At 47.1% G+C, this 17412-nt stretch overlaps 1 protein-coding gene across 1 annotated transcript in view; it reads right to left on the minus strand.

Annotated features, from left to right (window-relative positions):
- Positions 1–5020: 5020 nt before the first annotated feature.
- CD38 (CD38 molecule) overlaps positions 5021–17412 on the minus strand; it is a 60076-nt gene continuing 47684 nt past the window's right edge. The window contains exons 4-10 of the mRNA XM_053923488.2: positions 15055–15184; positions 13398–13533; positions 11540–11625; positions 8658–8731; positions 7111–7203; positions 6681–6767; positions 5021–6144 (exon numbers count right to left, since the gene is read on the minus strand). Of these exons, the coding sequence (XP_053779463.1) occupies positions 6081–6144; positions 6681–6767; positions 7111–7203; positions 8658–8731; positions 11540–11625; positions 13398–13533; positions 15055–15184 (670 nt within the window). The 3' untranslated portion in view covers positions 5021–6080. The remainder of the gene's footprint in view (positions 6145–6680; positions 6768–7110; positions 7204–8657; positions 8732–11539; positions 11626–13397; positions 13534–15054; positions 15185–17412) is intronic.

The following is a 17412-nucleotide window of genomic DNA, read 5'->3' on the forward strand; positions in this document are numbered from 1 at the left end:
TAGAAGCTGGCAGCCGGAACAACACCCACCTTTGGCCCCTTGCTCCCAGCTCATCAGTCCAGGCAAGCTGTGCCCGGGCAGCACTGAGTTCCATGGCCCAGGGCCAGACGGTCATTCACTCTGAGCAACCAAGAGTGATCTGAGACTAAGGGGCTCCCTAAAAGGCGCTCTCCCTCCCACACTCTCCTTGGGTCTGATGACTCCGCCCATTCAGGGACACCCCTGGAAGGCAGCTCTGTGGAAACTGAGCTGATGATTAGGTAGCATTCACAAAGGGAGATTTGTTCTTGCACCAAGGGCTTGGGTTAGCAACCTGGTTTCTTCTCAGTCTTATCCTTCTCCAATGTTCTTTCGGGAGTACTTCAGACTGTTGTACCTTCTGATGTCATTCTGTGCAGGAGAGCCACACACCTTCACCTTCACCAGAGTGGCAGGCCCTGGTCACCAAGAAGGGCTTGGACTGGCCACGCCAGGGGAAGTTGTTGAACTCACGATGGGCGGCGAAACGATAATTACAAATGTCAAATTCGTAGATTTGGTGGTGAGGTGGGGGGAGGGCATCCGTGGATACCGTTTGTCAATATCCAGCTTGGGAAGGAAGCCGGTTCTTAGTGAAAGGTCTCAGGAGAATACCTGGCCCAGTCCCCTCAGGTGGACAAGTCCTAACCTTCCAAGGCCACTCAGACCTTGTGAGAGAGTGTGTCTGACCCCACTGAGTGCCAATCCTTACCCTCTTCTCCATTACTCCCAGGGTCTCAGCTTCTAAACCAAGTAAGCTTGTCAGGGAATTTCCTCTAGAATAAAAACAGGTTCCAACATTTTTTTTAATTTAAAAAATTAACCATAATAGAGCTCTTCCTAAGTATCAAGCACTATCCTGAGATTTATACTTCTACCATCTTGCTTAATGCCCAAGACAACTCAGAGGTGGGCACTATCACCACCCCATTTCACAGGTAGAAACACTGAGCTCTGTTCTAAGACTTTCCATGTGTCAAGCCCTGCACATCAGGTGGCTCTCTATAGCCATGAACCTGAGGCTTCACGTGCCATCCACCAAGAACTATGCACCATCCACTTTGCTTACTTGTAGTCTCAGAAACAGCAGTGGCCACATCTCCCAGTGACAAAGTGACAGCTGAGTGTCCTTGGGATAGGAACGACTTCTCTAAGAGCCTTCCAAACCTGTACTGCCCTTCTGGAGAACTTGTAAGCTCCTGATATTCTCTGGAAAGTGTATTTCCAGCCAGAGTTGTGTTCTGTCGCTGCAGCTGAGATCACCAGCTGACACTTGTGTGCAGTGCCCAGTGCGATGCGTGTTAGGGTTCTCTTCTTTGCACGTCTGCACTTTGCATCAAGACCTCAAGTGTTTCACGTTTATGTACCAATTGAGACTTGTACATTTCACTGTGTCCTCACAGACGCCCGGGGCGGGGGGTTGGGGTCTCAAGGTGTGTTTCTCAGTACAGAACAGAGGTGTGTGTTGTGATTCCCAAAGCTGAGTTTCTTTTTTAAAAAATATTATTTATTTTTAGAGAGATGGAAAGAGAGGGAGAGAGAGGGAGAGAATCATCGATGTGAGAGAGAAATATTAATCAATTGCCTCTCGCACAAGCCCTGACCAGGGACCAACCCCACAACCCAGGTATGTGCCCTGATCAGGAATCGAACCACCAACCTTTTGCTGTGTAGGACAAGGCCCAACCAATTGAGCCACACCGGTCAGGGCTGAGATTCTTAATAAAAAGCAAACAGCGTTAATCCTTCTTTGATTTTGATGTCTTAAAAGATAAAGAGGGGTTAGTGAGAATTTTGGGGTCTTCAACAGACTGTAAGATGGGGCCACCTCCCCCACCCACAAGACATGCCCAGGACAATGGCCCATTGTCTCCCCAGATGCCCAATCACCTGATCTTGGGGTGGGGTCAGTGAGAGGACCTGCTGCCTTCGGCATGTCATCACCGACTTATTTAGTTCTTCCTTCAACTCCAGAGATAACTGTTGTGGAGCTTTTTCCCCAGCTTTATTGAGGTATGATTGACAAATAAATACATATTTAAGGTGTACAGTGTGATATTTCAGCATATGTACACTCTGTGAAATGATTACCAAAAGTAAGCTAATTAGCATATCCATCACTTCACAGAGTTGCCTGTGGCGTGTGTGTGGTGAGAACACAGAGATCCACCCTCCTAGCACATGTCAAGTATGTAATACAGACCTACTCGCTACAGTCCCCATGCTGAACATTGGGGCTCCAGAGCTTAGCCATCTTATAGCTGAAAGTTTGTACCCTTTGGCCAGCATCTCCTCAGCTTCTCCCAGAGCCTGCAAGTGAGATCGTGAGGTATTTGCAGAGGGAACTGTTTTTTAAAAAATGACTCCGCACAGTCTTTTTATTATTCTTTTATTGTTTATATGATTCATTTATGTCTACTATAAGCATATTCCAAACTGGAGATTCACAGGTGTTAAGGAACTTGCCTCATGGGTCACCTGTCTCTTGACTCCATGGGTTTCACTACCTTGTGCTGCTGGCGCTTCACTCAGAAGATGAGCACGGCAATGTGCAATGATGTGAATCAAGTTCAAGAATAAATTCCTTGTGAGGCATCCGTTCAAAACCTTCCGTGCTTTGTGAGTGTGAACTGCGGGCCAGCTAGCCACTGCCTCTCAGGGAGACACCCAGCTCTGATTCCTTGATGGGTCATTAAAATATATGCCTACATTGAAACGATGACTCTTAGTCATATAAATAATTGTTTTGTTATTTAAAAACTGTAGAAAATATCTGTTAACACTGCATTTATAAAATGCCTTTTATAGTTATATCATACTCTAGGTTTACTTTAACATTTTACTTTATACAATTTAAATTTGCCACACATAACATTTATCCAATGCATGTAACTGCTGTTTAAAAACCCACAGAAACAGTATGGATTCTCCCTGAGATACTCAAGTCACAGTCTTAGGAATTGTTTTAAGGAGAATGGGATGCCAGGAGGTAAGTGGACACCTCTCCTGCTGTGTCCAGGGCTATGAACAACACGCGACGAGCATGTTTCAACAAAAGCGAAGGGCACAGAAAGCTACCAAGCCAAAGAAAGAATGCATTTTGCCACAATATACACCAAGCTTTGTCTGCCAGGTATATAAGAGACATGGATATGGTACTAAATATGTCTACACCACAGTGACCCTGGGCAAGTGACAAGAAAGACCCACTGAAATCAGAATCACTGTGGACTCAGACATGGTTTTTGTATCATGGAAGTGTATATGTATACACGATATGCACACACATGTGTGTGTATACCTTTTCAAGTATTCAGCCTAAAGTTCCAGAGCTGTGTTGAAAAGCATGTCTCAAAAATAAGGTCAAGAAGCATTACAGAAGGAAAATAGTGAGCCTTCAGGAGTTAGAAAAGGGAAATTAGGTCCTGAATTATTCCCACAGCCTCCAGGTCAAGTATGATAGTGAGTGTACATTGGGATAATCCAAGGGTTTTCTGGAGCAAACAAGAATGCAGTGTGGAGACGGGGGTAGAAGGCTTATGAGTAAACTCTGAGGTTTATGACCAATCGGTAATTCAGTAAAGATGTCACTTATAGAAAGAAGGACATAGAGGATCTATTTATATATGTAAGCCTGAAAGGCCATAGAGCTAGAGATGGCTGCACGGTCAATGGCAAAGATACACAAGTTGGAACTACAGAGAGAGAGGAGACAGAGATGGGGATCATAATAACAAAGATACAGAGGTAGTGCCATGAGGAAAGAGCTCCCCAGCCCTCAGCCACCCCCAGAGCTCCAGGGCCCTCTGCAGCCCGTTGTGAAGACCATGGGACCAGCCTCCCTTAGTCTCCACCAACTTTGACTTGAACACTCAAATGAGTCTTCTTGGAAGAAGCCTCTTGCAAATTGATTTCTCCCCTACCCATTTCGTCTTTGCCAGAGGATATAAAGAACAAAATTGTTCTGACATAGGCAGCTACTTCCTGGTAGATCCTGGTGAACAAGAAACGTACATTTAGAGAGTCCAGAAATCACCAAGCAAGCCTAACAATAAGGCTGGCACTGTCCAGAGAGGAAGACAGTCTGGTCACCCAGTGGATTAGCAGGGACTTGTTGCTGAAGGCACTCTGCAGGTGGAGTTCATTGAAATTTGGGGCAAGTCTGAATCTTAATCAGAGCTGGTCCCAAGCACCTAGCCTCAGGGCCAGCCAACACTACATCGCACGAGGTTGGAGGTTGTATTTAAGTGGAGAAGGGGCTGCTGAGGAATCTGTGGACTGACCACAGTGGCTGTAGCTACAAGGGCTCCTGAGGGAAACAGGATTGCCAACCAGTGGCAGGCAGAAAGAAGTCAACCTTGGTTGAGTACTCATTTACATAGGAGGCACAGTGCCTTGTCAATTTTTGTCCTCTCCTTTAGTTCTTACCACACTTTAATGGGACTAAATTTATAATCCTTATTTGAGAGGCCAGGATACTAAACTTCAGAAACATTAAGTATTTCATTCAAGATCACAGAGTGATGCCAAAATACGAACCCAGAAATGCCTTACTCCAAAATGTATGCTGTTTTCAGCAATCCTAGTGGGTTCCCTCAAGGAGCCTCAAATTAGTTTAATAATTTTTTATTCAATGCATCTATATTTAAAATAAAACTAAAAAATCTCCAGATGTTTGAAAATTAAGTAACACATTTCTAAATAAAAATTAAATCAGAAAATATTTTTTAAATAATTGATAATGAAGAGAGACAAATCCAAACTTAAGAACTTCAGCTAAAGCAGTACTCAGAGGAAAATGTATAGTACTGAATATATGTATCAGAAAAGAAAATGAGCTGGAAAAAAATCAACGATCTAAACTTCCATTACAAGACGCTGAGTTTAAAAATCCAAAGATATTTTAAGGAATTTCTTTATCTTTAATAATAAAGATAAGAACAAAAACCAATAGAAAGACAAAATTTACAAAGCTAAAGGTTGGTTCTTTGAGAGAATAATAAAAGTGATAATTCCTGATCAAGGCTGACCAAGAAAAAGAGAGAAAGGGACAAACCGAACTGCCAGTGTCAGGTACAACACGTATTTTAACTACCGACTACATGGGTAAGATACTGAGCATGAGGAGCAGGAGGAAAAGGAAGAGGAGGAAAAAAATGTAACATTTTGAAGCCATCCAGAACAATTACATTCCAGATTCTATTGTATTTAATTTAATCCACCATGCGTTTACTAAGAGAGAACATAAGGCACTTCCAGTTTAGTATTATAGGCCTAGAAAGAGAAAGTGCATGTGGTTTGGAGTCAGACAAAGCTGAGTTCAAATTGGCCTCTACCTTGAACTCAGTGTATGACTTTAGGTGAATTTATTACCTCTCTTCCACTTTTCCTCTAACAAATGGGAGATAATAATATCAACCTCACAGAACTATTAGAAGGGTTAGAAGTAAAGAGCCAAGCACATGAGTGGCATACAGCCTACAGAACATTTTCCGCAACATGACCCATAACCATAGCAGGATAGTTTATCTGTAAAAAGGGTACAAAAACATATCCTAATACAAGGTCATTCATTTGGAAATGTAACATTTTCTGAAAAGCTGAGGTATCTACCTTTCTTTGCTTACATGGTCCAATAAGAGAGGACTGGTGTGGTCATTCTTCAACAGAAAAGATGTTACCAACACACAAACAACATAAAAGCAACAGCTGAAAATCACAATCAGATAACTTAAGAGAGTGTTTGAGATCTTGCTCCCCAACATGTCTTCAGGGTTCAAATAAACTCTTACAAATTTTTTAAAAAATAAAATAATATAAAACTTTAATTTTAATTGTATATAATAATTCATCTTTTCTTGAATGTTAAGAGATCAAAATAAAACTATTCCAGTAACACAAGTTATTTTAAGACTTTGGCGGGGAAAGGCTTCCATCTCCGGTGTTGACATGGTGACAGAGGAGCCCCCAGGTCCCCACCTTTCTGCCAGCACGTCTCCGGCATCGCGCACGGCCACGTACACCACAAGGGCTCAAAGATCCAAAACCGCCATGCCGATGGCTCACATTACAGAGCTGCAAAACCGATGGTCCGGATGTCTCACACACTGGAGCAACTTGACAGGCCTGCGAGACAAAAGTGAAAAAGATCTAGTGGCAGTGTGGTCCACCCGCAGCCCAGTTCATCCAGGGAAGGAGGTGTTTCTCCAGCAACAACAGTGTGCGTGGACCCCTCCGCACTCCCACAGCTCATCTCCTGCCGTGACAGCCTGGGGAAGGGCAAGTCCAGGAGTGAATGACTTGGAGTGGGGCCCAGTTTAGTTTTATTGCACTTGTGAGGCCATAAAAGTAAACACCAAGAAGGGGTGTTTGTTGGTGGTATGTGGAGATGAAAACAAATATCCAGCTCTAACATGGCCTAGCTATGGGCTACGAGTGTCAGCTGACAATCAAGAAAGAGCAGAAGCAGCAACCTGAGGAGCGAGCCCCATATTTTCTTCATAAGGTCACTGGCCGTGAACACTTCTGGGTTAGGCTGGGGGCATGGGTGGAAAGGAACAGAGGTCACCATAGGTCACCATCCCAGGTCACCATCAGGGCCCAAAGGAAAACGCCTGCAGATGGTAAGAAGGCTATTTCTTCTTCAAGAACAAATCAATTACCTGTAGTCGTCCTGGCAGGTAAATGCAATATTCCTCCTTTCTAAAATCAATTTCAGATCATTGATGAGGGAACTCGAGCATGTGTGACTAGGAAGGAAAGAAGAAAGTGTTAGAACAACAAGATCTGGCAAACATTTCCTGAATCCGTTCCTTCTAGGTAGCAGGCCTCTACAAAGCCCTGGGATAAGGAGGCGAAGCAGAGCTGCCTCTCAGAGGTCACAGGCCAGCGGGGAGCCAAAGGTGCAAAGTGGGTCGATATCTGTCATGGAGATAAAATTGAGCAGTTGTTGGGATGGGCTAAGTGTAACTAAAGCCCCATCCCTTTCTGGAGCCGGTCTTTTCGTCAGTGCCTTCCTGTAACTGTGAAATCTTTTGTGGACTGATTCCTAAAATGACCCTGAGAATATACGGGTACAAAGTAGTAACACACCTGTGAGCTCCTTCCAGGTCATGCATCACCCAGGCTTGTAGTGTGGGAACCTTCTCTGGATGCAAATTATGGATTTCCACACGTCCAAAAGTGCTAAGATAGAAGGATAGAGAGCATTGTTAACCCCAACCCAAACCGTTCGGGTGCCCAAAGCCCCTGGGAAAAGTCGGCAGGTCGGGTGCCGTTGTTTAGAACCCACCCTCTGGAACTGACGCTTTACTCTTTCCGTGTGACCCTCCATGAATTAAGATCCTCTAAATAAGATTCTTAATCTGTTGATGTTAATTCTTTAAGTACTTGCTCATTCAAGAGTGGGCCTCAGACCAACATAAGGACATCTCCTGGGCACTAGTTAGAACTAGTTAGAATCTCAGTCCAGCACCCCCTGCCACACCAGAAGCTGAAGCTGGGCAATCCCGGTGTGATCCGCACACGCGGGCAAGTGGGAGCGCAGCTTTGAGAGTCCCTGATGCCCGGCTCTACCCCCACGCCTAAACTCTTCCCCCTTAGTCTCTGGCACCTGGCACTCCTATTGCAAGTACTTAGGTCCCTCATAGCAGATTATAAAATTCTGGAATGTTAGCACTTTCACCCAAAAGCCCACATACAACGTTGAGGTTAAAAGAAGACAAAAGGACAAATGCTTCTTTGTACAATTAAATATTAAAGCAGGAGAGAAGGAAATTTAATTTGAAGCACCTAGAGGGTTCCTTCCTCTTCATCTAGCCCTGTCCAGGGAAAGTTTGGAGAACAAAGACTCCAAAGCTAATGCATGTGGTGAAAACCTAAGTATTGAAGCCAGCAGGGAAGGAAGGCGTTGGCGTGGCCAGTGGTGTGGATTAACTGAGACAATCATAGCTGATACTCGTTGAGCACTTTCTTTTTGTCAGGCACAGAGCTCAGCATTTTTCATACATTATTTCAGCTCATCATGCTGTCACCATCACCCCAGCAGGTACATATACTACAGGGGCAAAGAGGTTAAGTGCACCGCCTAGCCTAAAGTCACCTACGGAATCCATGGTGAGCTCTGGAGTCCCACCTTTAACTAAATCACTTGCTGACAGTGTCTGCAGAGATAATGAAGGTCAAGAGCACAGCACAGCTCCTGGTGCTCCCAACAGTGGTTGTAGTGCTGAACTGGGGCTCACGTGTTCATGCAGGAGACAGGGGCAAGGGCAGGTTTTCGTGGGTGGTAATGATTTAGGCAGAAGGCGGGAGGGGGCAGGTTATATGGGAAGCAGTGTGAACAGAGGGAGGAAACAGGCAGCATGGAGTGTCATGGAAGACGAAGCTGAGAAAATTCCACCAGGCCTCAAAAAGTCAAGATGGGGAGCTGGACAAGTGCAAGGACCATTCAGACCTCTAGAGGATTATACACGACCAAGAAAACAGACAGAAACATTCACTTAGAAAGACAAAAATTTTACCCTTTTTTAGCCCAAATCTTTATTACCTTAAATGTGAGATGTGTATTTTTCTGTAGCTGAACTATCAAATAGGAGGCTGAGCTAACCCGTGCAAATAGAATGCAAAGAAATAAGTACCTGTTTTTATCAAAGGTGTTACTGATGGACCCATTGAGCACCACCTGGACCATACCACAGGCATTTTCTGCAAACTTAAAAAAAGAAAGAAAGAAAGCCCACAATGCCGCAGCATGCAAACTTAACCAGCACACCCCGCAGGTGCACCCCTAATAGCTCTTAGCTTTGGCTGGCTGAGGGGGAAGAGCCCGCGTGGTGCAGCTCAGCATTGCCCCGTCTATGCACTTCCATCCCAAACCACCAGAGGGATTATGCATCATGTGAGCGCTCTGGAAGCAGCTGCTTTGATCTGTGCTTGCAATGAAGTCCCACATCTGAACTCCAAGGTGAGAAGTTCAGATGAGTAAGAGGAATGTCGCTGGAGGAGGAAGATAAAAGCTCTTTCTTGGTGCCATTAAACTCAGACACTGCATATTTCATTTAGGGAGAGGGGTAGATGATTTGGGGATAAGGGAAACGGGGACCCCAAAAAGGCAACATTGAGGCCTGCACAGGTACAAAAAGAAATGGGGGCCCCGGCTGGTGTGGCTCAGTGGATTGAGTGTTGGCCTGCAAACCAAAGGGTCGCTGGTTCAATTCCTAGTCAGGGCACATGCCTGGGTTGCAGGCTAGGTCCCCGGTGCGGGGGGCACACAAGAGACAACCACACACTGATGTTTCTCTCGTTCTCCCTCCCTTCCCCTCTCTCTAAAAATAAATAAATAAAAATATTTTTTTTAAAAGAGAGACATGGGGAATGAATGAGTGAATGAATGAATGACTATTGTTAAGCAGAGTTTTATTTCCTCATGCAACCAACATTCAGCCAGACTCTTTGCAAGGCACTGGAGAAAACAAAACGAGCAAAACAAAGCAATCTACCCGCTTCCTCCAGGAAGCTCATTCCCAGGTCTCCTTCTCATTTTATGCCACCATCTCACACGACAAGCATGAGCTTCATGTGAGTTTGGTCTCCGGTGCTGGGAGCTCTGTGAGCCTGGCTGCGTTGCATGGCACGGAGTGGGCGCCCCATGCACATTGGTGAAAGGAGGAGGGGAGGAAGAGAGGACGCAAGAAGTCCAAAGGCTCTGTGAGGGAGATTGGGAAAGAAATAGAGAAAACAAAACAGAGAGCTATGAAAGCTGGGGGATGGACAGGATCTCCCCTGGTGAAGGCTGAGGCGGTGCGAACTGGAAGGCCTAGGGGCTTGGGAGAATGGTGGTGCTTGGGGGCAAACTGCGGTGGATTCTGAGGTTGGATAGGTACGTTAGTTCAAGGAAGGCCATGTGTGCTTTGCCAAGAAGTCTGGCCTTTAGTCTGCACGTGATAAAATGCCACTGAACAATCTGAAAGGGAATTGCTGGGGGGTGATGAGCAGAGGCCCGAGGCCCAGTTACCATCAGTCACAAGTGCTAACTCAATCGAGCACTTACAGGGTGGCAAGCACTGACCCCACAATACCACAGTACCGTGTAATCCGCAAGAGTCCCTGCAGAATCAGTATTGGATCTATTTACCCCAAGGTCACTTGGAAGTGAGAAACTGGGATGGGTTTCAAACCCCAAGGGGCAGAGCCTCCATTGTCAGAAAAAGAAAGGATCTAGGCTGATAAAAGAAGGCTGCCTGTGTACACGGGCAGGTGAGTGAGTGGCCACCACGGAGGTGCAGTCACTACAGTTGGTCAGGTGCACCTTCAATCCCCATCACCACTGTGCACCTAGCTCTGAGGACCATATGGGGAACATAAGCAGGTGCTGGCCACATATGTAAAATGTGACTTGGCTTTAAAAGTTTTTAGCAACAGCACTGCCTCCAAACGTATCATAGAGTGATAAAATAGTTTTCTCAGAAAAAGCAAGAAGCTTTTCTCAAAAACACAACAAAAAACTATATGGTGCTTCTGATTTTTCACAGCACACAGTAGGTACTCAACAAATGCTTGTTAAAGGAACGTATTCTTAGTTACCGGGACAGTAGTATCATTTTAAAATATTGCAGTAACCCCAGGGGGCAGGCACTACTTGTATCCCCGTTTGACAAATGAGGAATGGGAAGGTCAGACAGATGGTTAGAGTCTGTCCAAGTTGAAGTGGTCTCCTCCCTTCAAATCCCAGACTACCTCCTTTGTCTCTGCCAGGGTCTACCTGAATCTCCTCGAGGTGGGCTGGGCTCTCGCTCCAGACTAGCCCACTGATTTGGATGAGTCCCTTACTTAGCCTCTGAGCCTTCATTTCCGCACCTGTAACCTTCCCTCAGCACTAATTGTGAGGACTAATGAGGACTGGCAAGCCAGCTTAGAGTGACATCAGAAATAGAGAGAAGGGGATGGGGAAGATGGCAACTACTTCCTGGCCTGGATTCTGGATCTGGAGTCGGACAATTTGGGATCCACTCCCAGACTTACCTGCCCCTCACTGTGTACACTGAGTACATGGTTCACTTACCTCAGCTCTATTTTTGTCATCTGTAAAATGCTGTCATTCTCATGGCCCCTACTTTAGAGGGTTCTTGTGAAGATGAAAGGTTTTGATCCCTGTGCCTGGCACACAGGAAGTGGTCTGCAGCTATAACTTAGTAAGACGGTTCCAGGAATCTATGGTTGGTCAATACCTGGACCAGAGGATTAAACCGAGCAGGAGATGCCTAGCAGCCAAAGCCAAAACATGGGTAAGAGCAGGAGTTCTTCAACTGGTGCCCTCGGGCCCTCCACGCATGCCCTAAAGTTACACATGAAAATCTTCTAGAATGTACTCAGGAATATTTTCCTCAGGGAAGGATTCCCATACTTTTGTTCCTAAAAGGATCTGTGATCCACCAAAAAAAGAATTCAAGCCAACCACTGGCTAGAAGACCTCTTCCTTCTTTGGTCTCCGAAATTCTAGAATGTCACTTTGGGCACTCACCCGCTTGGACACCGTGTCCCAGAACACAGACACTGTGTTGTTGCGGCAGTCTTTCCTCCAGTGGGGGCAGGACTGATAGTTTATTTCTGAAAAGGACAGTTTACGGGAAATAATTAAAGTGCAAAATCAAAGATTTAATTAAGCTGCACTCTCCCCTGGCTGTTTGATCATAGTGGAGGCGTCATCAGCCGGCCTCCCTGCCAAGGCGGAGGGGGGACAATGGACACGCCTGGACCCAATTTAACTAAGTGCCCCCTGAATCCCGTCCAAGTCCTTACCTTACCCTCCAAATCCCAGACGGGAACACAGTGACCAGCTTTGAGTCATCGTTCTGGGAAATTGCAGAAAGCTCATCTGACAGAGACAAGCCCCCACTATGGTCCTGGCATGCTGGAAAAATCAGTGATAACACTGGGCCCTGGGGCAGAGGGGGGTTCTCCCGGACCAGCCCTGGGTTTCTGGCCAACAGCCCCCTGCAGACAGCTTTCCTCTCCTCCCCCCTTGACCCGCACCCTCAGGCTCTGGCTGCCTCTGAGCCATCCTCCACTCCGGGCCAGGCCGGGCCGGGCGGGCAGCTAGCTACAGCAGGTACAGAGCAGGAGTACATGCTTTCTACGTCACTCCTCCCCAGGATGCCTGCCTTCGTGCGCAGACTCTTCCCAGTTCTTTTTGATGTAGAATCGACCAATAAGATAGTGAGATATTTAAAGTGTGCAATGGGATGACTCGATACACGTATGTACCTTGTGGGAAGATTTCCCTATGTGAAGAACACACCCATCACCTCACATATTTATCTGTGTGCATGTGTGTGTCCATGAGAGAACACGCAGGGTCTGCCGTCCGAGAAAATTTCAATTATGCTGCCAGTGTTTTCAACTGTAGTCGTCATGCTGTACACAAGACCCTTGGACCCTTACTCCTCTTATAAGTGAATGTCTGTACCCTTTTACCAACCTCTCCACATCGCCCCCACCCCTGCCCCTGGCAACCACTTTCTACTCTGCTTCCTAAGCTCATTTTTTTAAGATTCCACCTTTAAGGGACACCACACGGTGTTTGTTTTTCGCTAAGGAAGCTGACCAACCAAACCACACCCTACAACACGAGACATACAAACACATATATGTGCCACATGTTCTTCACCCGTTGCCCCTGACTGCACAAACACGTGAGTGTTACATCCTGGGGACAAAGAGGAGTTAGACAGAGCCCTGCCTTCCGAGATCGCGTGATTCGGCAGAATCGAACAAAGCAGAGAAAGGTCAGTTTGGGTTGGGGGCAGGGGTAGCCCCCTTAGGGAAGGAAGGTTGATGTTGAACTTGATTGGGAAGGGTGAATAAGCGTCTTCAGATGGATGAGACAGGGGAACGTGCTCCATGCAGAGGTGTGACACAGCCCTGCGGGTTTAGACTAGTAGCAGAAGAGCGGAAGGATGAGGGAGGGAGCTGGAAGATGAGAATCTGAAAGACAGAGGCCAGGCCATGCTAAGGAGTTTTAACCTTATCCTAGAAGCAAAAGACAGCTGTTTAGATTTTAGGTTAGAGACAGAACCAGTCCCACTGAGGCGGCCAGTGGGGGCTGACCGGCGGGAAGACAGGACAGTCTGAACCAGACGAGGTGCATTAGTGGCCTGGACACAGGGAGTGGGGGCGGGGAGAGGGAGGGAAGGATGAACACATGCACTGGTCCGAAGAACAGATTTTACATCGGGCTGGTTGTCAGCGGGGCACAGATGGCATTAGGGTGGGTACCTGGGGCCACGTCCACCACACGGATCTCTCCGGGCCCCTAGCAGAGCCCACGGCTCCTTCACGCCACATGTCCCCGGACGACCCCAAACGGCCCAGACCCTCACCAGAGGAGCCTGCGTCTCCGCACCACCTGAGGCCGTCAGCCAGGTAGCCCAGCAGCGTGTCCTCCAGCGTGAACATCTCCTGCTGTACCTGTGTGTACTGATGTGCCAGCTCGCTGGACTTGCTCCAAAAGACGGCCTGAGAGGGAGGACACACAACCTGTTACGGAGATCGATGCAGCGAGCCCAAACAAACCAAAACGCCAAATCCACACCCTTCTAAATGGAAGGCAAACACGGGAAACAGAGTGAATCACAGGTAGTCAGGGTAGGGGTTGCTCAGTTCATGGCTGTGTGTGCGTGCGTGTGCATTCTAGGTCACAGTGTAAAAGGAGCCTATTGTTCTGGGTTGCCGTGAAAAGAAGTCTGAACCACTGATCAAAATCTTGTACCAAACAGAGGACCGGAACACATCTGGAGAAGCCATTTGGAAGTTGCGATTATCTGCCGAACAATTTTGTCTCTGTGCGATTTACTGGGTGAGAAGTGCCCTTTGTTTCTTAAAGAGCTCCATACCCTCTGCTTCCTTTCCCAAATCTACCCCACCCTCACAAAAAAAAGAAAAGAGCAAATACAGGGAGTTTTTCAGGGTCCCTGGTAAAGGTACAAAAAGTCAAATTTCAGAACACTCTTCAGCTCCAGGGATCTCCTCCTTCTGACTCGGAGGCTGTGGAGGGCGTGTTTGGGAGCCTGGGTCCTGGAGTCACAATGCCTTACGAGGCCCGGAGTCACTGCTTATTAGTTGTCACTGCTTATAGGTGCCTGACCCGGGACAACCAGAGCGTTGTCGCAAAGCCTCCCTTTTCCCATCTGTGAAATGGTAACAAGAATAATTGTAAGAAACTCTTGCGATGCTGAGGAGATTGAATGAGACATGCAAATAAAGTGCACAGTCCCCTGTCTGGGCCACAGCCCCGTGTCTTTGTTTACCAAGCCGCTCTGGGGTGCAGGGCCTGTGCTTGGTGCACCCAGCAGGAGCTCCTTAGGGACTCCAGCTCCCTAGTGACAGGATGAGAGGCTGTAACAGGGCTTGGGGGCTCCACACAGATGACTCAGGGCACGCTGCATGCCGGCTTTAGACAAGATTCACCCCATCGCAGACTTCTTCCAGTATAATCAGCGTATGAAAACCCAGGCCTCTCTGGCTCCAAACCTTATGCCAGTTCAACTGGTCGCTTTCAACAGCAACAAACTTGAGGAGTCGCTGGTCACCTAAACTCCCCAGGGTTCACTTTCCTCAGTGGTGACAGGGGGATGGTGACACCCGACCTGGCAAATGCAACTTGGTGGTGTTGTCGTTATTGTTGTCACCAGAGGTCAAAGGCGACTTTTGTAATTACACAAAAATAAACAATAAAGTTGGGTTATTTTTGTTTGGGTGGGATTGGGTTTCCTGTTAGGTTTGTACTGCCTGATTTTTAATCAAGTGTCCTTTCCTCTTTCGGAATCCCCATTTTTCTCTCCCCTCCCCTCCTCCAACGTCCTAAACCCGAGTCATACCCTGGTCTCCCACTAGCCCCACACACTCCATCCCCACCAACCACACCTACACCCTCACGTCCCGATTATTCTTCCTTCCTCCTGGCCAAAATCCGGACCTGTGACCTCTTCCCGCTGGCTTCCAGCCTCAGTTTTAAAATCAAGACCTTGACCCAGTTACCTTGTTGCAAGGTGTGTCTTGACTGGTCAGCTTCATCAGTGGATGGTAGTCTTGTTCCCTAGAGCTACAGGGGTCCTTAGAAAGAAAGGCATTCTGGAACGCCTTCGCTATCTCTTGGCAGTCTTTGTGGCTGTGAGATAAAACATGGAAAATAAAACCAAGCACGAATGATGAGATTTCAAATATATTTTTGGAGCATAATTACCCTTCCCCCCTCAAAATCTCACGTAGGACGCATGTACTGAGGGCCACACAGTTCACACACATGGCCTCATCTCGTTACACATTTTCACAGGTGAGCACTACTGTGTCTGCCCTGCAAAGCCCCTGCCCCTCAGGGAGCTCACTCTCTGGTTAGAGAGACAGGTAGGATGCAAACAGGCAAACAAGTTAACGAAATAAGTGCAGATGATTATAACTACGCAGGAAACCAGCTGGGGATGGATGAGAGCAAAATACCAAAGCAATGACCACTTTAAGGAGGCTGGTGAGGAGCAGCCTCCTTGAGAGGTCATTTAAGCTGCGACTAAGTGATGAGAAAAAGTGTCTTCCAGACCAAGGGTGTTGCATGTGCAAAGGCTCTGAGGCAGAAAGGAACTCGCTGATTTCGTGGAACAGAGAGACGAACAGCAACACCACAGTGTAAGGAAGCAAGGGGGGCAGGGCGTGGTGGCCGTCAAGTCAGAAAAAGAATCGAGAGGCAGGCCACTTAGGCCTTTTGGACCAAGGAAAAGATGTCTAATTTTATTCTAATTACAGTGGGAAGCCACTGGATGGTTCAAAGCACAGAAATGGCCTCATCTGATTGTTGACTTTTAAAAATCACTCTGGGAAACTCTGAGTGGGCCTCATAGAAGGGGAAAAATATCTGAAACAGAAATTTTAACTCCAGGTCCCCTGCAAACAGGCCCTGGCAGGGGGGAAGCAGCAGGCCAGGAAGAATAGATGGGGGGACATGGACAGCCGGGGGGACTTTCCTTGTGTGTCTGTGTTAAACAACTGCTCATAAGCCCATCAGTTTCTCGGGGCAAAGAAGCAGGTTCCCCTGGGAGCGTTCGGTTATCAATGTCAGGACAAACTCCAGTCCTCAGAGTGGGACCCCAGGTGCAGCGCCGGGTCAGGCAGCTTGACCTGGGGACCGAAAGACAAAACCTGTTTTCTACTCCCTCTGAGCCTGCTCTCCCACCACAGAGCACAAGCAACTTGGGCCACGGCAGAGGGGCCCCTGCCCCCCCGACTCAGACTGGCTGCCCCCGTAAGCCAAGAATCGGAGAGTGTCAGCATGGCACAGGCCCTTCCACGGAAGCGACCCTGCCCACCTGCTCTTTTGGGGACAGGAAACAGGTCAAAGCCCTTTTGTTGATGACAAGAATGAAGGCCCATGTGTCCTTGGGAAAGTCACCCAACCCCCTCTCTGCCTATTTCCTCATCTGTGGAGTAGCTACCTAACACAGATGTTCTGGGATTGAATAAAACACATGTTAAGGCCTTTCACAACAGCTCCCAAAACAGAATAGGGGCTCAATCAGCATCAACATTCTCTCTCCTTCCTTCATTTTTGTGCCCCTTCCTAGACCTTCCTGAGGCGAGCCGTCATGCCCAGCCAGCAGGGATGGGCATGGCCTGTGCCACCATCTCATGCTAACCTGAGAATGTGGCTCCTCCCCACAGGGCCCTGGAGGACCATCAGTACGCTCCATGCCTGGGGTGGTAAGAACGCACAGCTGCTTGGGGTCAGATGTAGGGCACAGACCCAAGCCACAGGATGACACCCCTGCTTGTCTCCTTGTCCACAGGCAATGTAAGTTTCTCCATGCCCTCAGTTTTAGATGACACACACCCTCACCTTAGTAAGAATCAGCCTAGAAAATGTAACTGCTTTGATGTGAAGCAGCCAAGGGACAAAATGCCAGACTATCACCCACTGGCTGGGTAGAGTGGAGTAATAATAACAACAACAACAACAACAATAGGTAACACTTATTGAGGGTTTAATATATGCTTTACATGTATATCTCACTAAACCTCGTAATGCTTCTATAAGCCAGTATATCAGGATTTTATTTAAGTTAATAAGACCAAAAATTGCAAGAATTTAAATATGATAGAATGTTATTTCTTGTTCAGATATCAATCTGGAGGTCAGTATCTGGGACTTGCATGACATTCCACATATCAGAGACCCATCTGTTCACTCCAGAATGGCTGCTCTAGTTCCAGCCATCACAACTATCTTCCAGTCTAGAGGAAAGATTACAGAAAAGAAAAATGAAGAAAAAGAAGAAGGAAGAGGAGGAAAAAGCAGCAGCAAAGGGCATGTGCCAGCTGCCTTTTAATAACAGAAACTAAAAAATGTTC

Source organism: Desmodus rotundus, chromosome 4 (genome assembly GCF_022682495.2).
Source record: "Desmodus rotundus isolate HL8 chromosome 4, HLdesRot8A.1, whole genome shotgun sequence".
Lineage (NCBI taxonomy): Eukaryota > Metazoa > Chordata > Mammalia > Chiroptera > Phyllostomidae > Desmodus > Desmodus rotundus.